This window comes from Diaphorina citri, unplaced genomic scaffold (genome assembly GCF_000475195.1).
Source record: "Diaphorina citri unplaced genomic scaffold, Diaci psyllid genome assembly version 1.1 scaffold27724, whole genome shotgun sequence".
In the NCBI taxonomy this organism is placed as follows: Eukaryota; Metazoa; Arthropoda; class Insecta; order Hemiptera; family Psyllidae; genus Diaphorina; species Diaphorina citri.
Genome location: NW_007405062.1, coordinates 1 through 2573, shown reverse-complemented (window position 1 = coordinate 2573; position 2573 = coordinate 1). Strand labels below are relative to the sequence as shown.

Below are 2573 nucleotides of genomic sequence, written 5' to 3'. Positions count from 1 at the left end.
CGTGTCGTGGGGTCCCTCATTTTTTTCTCGGTTATATTGCCTACGGGCTCGGCACCCCAGAGCCAGGGACGCGTTTGGACTTATATTCTTGGCCCTTGCGGGATTCATTTGCTCACAATTCCCGTCTGGGTAAGTGAAATTTTTATGTATTACACGAAACAGTGTAAGTGGTTGTCTTGCCCATGCCAGAAGGGTCCCAGACGGTTCGACGCCCACCATTGAACCTGGGATCTCTACTCGTTTTCGATTGCCAGGAATATAGATATATCTAAAATTCACAGTACAAACACAACAAATAGATGCGTAACGAGGGACAAGGAAAAAAGTGGCAGCAAATACTTAACACCCATGACATCATCCCTAATCTACCGAGAAAGGCCGCTGTTGCTCATTTTCGACTGCTCACTGGGCATGACTGTTTGGCTGAACATCTCCACCGCTTTGGTCTAAAAACTTCTCCTATTTGTTCCTTATGTTCCTTAAACAGTCCTATGAACTCAGTTCACCTGAACTCCTGTCCTGCCTTGGAAGCCAGCAATGACATTGTAGGTAAATATTGGGAAGCCAGAGGTAAAATGACCTAGTAGTCAAATAACCCGACATTTGCAAACAACAACAACAACAACTTTGAAAATATTATATGAGAGATTACATACGAGTACGTGTGTATTATCATGTCTGATTGTATATATTAACTTACCTAGTAGACAGACCATGGCTTGTTTGTATTGAGTCAACTGCTTGTCACAGTCTTCTATCTTCTCTTGCAATGTATTCAATACATTGACTTTGCATCTCCTGGCTTCCATGACTTGTTTGTATCTCCCAGGCAAGGTATAGAATGCATGGTTCGGATCAGTTCTCGCTTCATTAATGTATGCATTCTGCAAGTGTCGTTCATGTAACTTGGCTTCTAGTTTCTTCTGTGCGCTATCTTCACTCAAATACTCTTGCAATGCTTCTCGAATATCTTGCATACATGCTAGGAGTTTATCTCGATTGCCTAGCCACTCCCACCCTATCTCTTGTCTCCTCAACATGAACATGGCAACACTGTATTCTTTCTCCAATAGTTTCCTCGTAGCGCGTACTGCTGCCACGTTGCCACATCGTACAGTACAGGGGGGGAGTCCTGTATCATGGCCTGGGGTCCAGTCTACCAGGGGATCATAGATGAACGCTTCAAGTAGCGTTAGGAATGTCTCTCTCCCCTTCTTCATAACCTTGAGTACATACTCACAGGCTCTCTTGTATCCGCCTTCTACACCGGTCAGACCCAGGGCCCGGACGAGGTTTGGTGTCAGACGGAATGGTACTTTCTCCGGGACACGCAGTGTCTTACCTTTCTCAAAGCATACATTATAATCAATATGAACCACTTCCCCTGTATGTAGATCCACTAGTACGTTATCCAAGTGTCTATCTCCCAGGCCTATGATATAACCTATGATGGAGTTGAGTGCGAGGGAGCTTGTATACAAGCGTGTGCTCTTCCACCAGGCACCAGCATCCTTGCTATGACACCACAGCTCTGTAGCTAAGAGATGATCAGGCGTGGCTTGCATGAGTTCCTGTAGTACTTGACGTAAAATATCCAGGGGCCATAGCTTGCGGGACTCGGGGGAAATGTTTCGTTCTCTCAGCAGAGGTGTCAGTTTACCATAGAATAGTTCACTCGGGCGTGGGACAGGGGCTTTGGCAGGGACCTGCCTCTGCTGCCAACGCTTGTATAGAGAGAAGAGAGGGGTGACGTGTTCTACCCAGGAGATGAGACCGCCCCTGGGTCCTAGTGGTATCACAGGATAATGTCTGGCTCTGTATACACTAGGCGTTAACATGGTGTTGGCAATCTGAAGGAATTGCATGATACGCTCGTCAAGATGAAGATCTTCCAAACCTGCAAACCAGAATAATAAACAGACAGAATAAGTATCAATACAATGATGTCAATGGCATGGCAAATAGTTGAAATGTATGTCTCTTACCTTTGAACAGATAGGTGTAAGTTTTTCCATCGGATCCGAGGAACACGAGTTTCTTAGGTTTGGTCTTGGTGGGTAGAATGACGACTTGTTCTTTGACCTTGGCTATAGTGACCAGGGCTGGAACGCCAGGCATAGCGACCTGTGTATCTCTCCAGCCAGCCAGGACAGGAGACAGTTCCGACATTTTCAACGCGTAGGAACATCGCTTGCCGGCGCGGGCTGCTAGTTTCCCCTGGAGAGATTTGAGGAGAGTGTAAGCTTCTTGATGATGTATAACGCCAGGGGATTTCAGTTTACTCAGGAGAGCTTCAATATCCGCGGAATAAGTTTCTTGAAACCAAATCTCACGCGGGGTTTCAGCCGGGCCTGCAATTCAGAGAACATTCATTCATTAACGTGAGAGCTGGTTTTTATTTAATTTTCGCGGTTCTCACAACACTCAGATACAGTTTGTTATTGTTATCTTTAGCATTGAGATCCATAGCATCGAGTGCTGTGGTAATGGTGAGGGAGTCTTGTGCAACACCTCGCATCGTTTCCTTCCACCATAGAATCTGAGTGAGTAAACTAGAGCTGAGTTCTACTTCC

The 2573-nt window shown here is 45.8% G+C and overlaps 1 protein-coding gene across 1 annotated transcript in view; it reads right to left on the bottom strand.

Moving 5' to 3' along the window:
- LOC103523587 (serine/threonine-protein kinase SMG1) overlaps positions 1–2518 on the bottom strand; it is a gene marked incomplete at its 3' end in the record, with an annotated part of 10445 nt that extends 7927 nt beyond the window's left edge. Inside the window, exons 1-3 of the mRNA XM_008488620.1 lie at positions 2425–2518; positions 1986–2351; positions 701–1897 (exon numbers count right to left, since the gene is read on the bottom strand). Coding sequence (XP_008486842.1) covers positions 701–1897; positions 1986–2351; positions 2425–2518 — 1657 coding nt within the window. The remainder of the gene's footprint in view (positions 1–700; positions 1898–1985; positions 2352–2424) is intronic.
- Between the last annotated feature and the right edge of the window lie 55 nt (positions 2519–2573).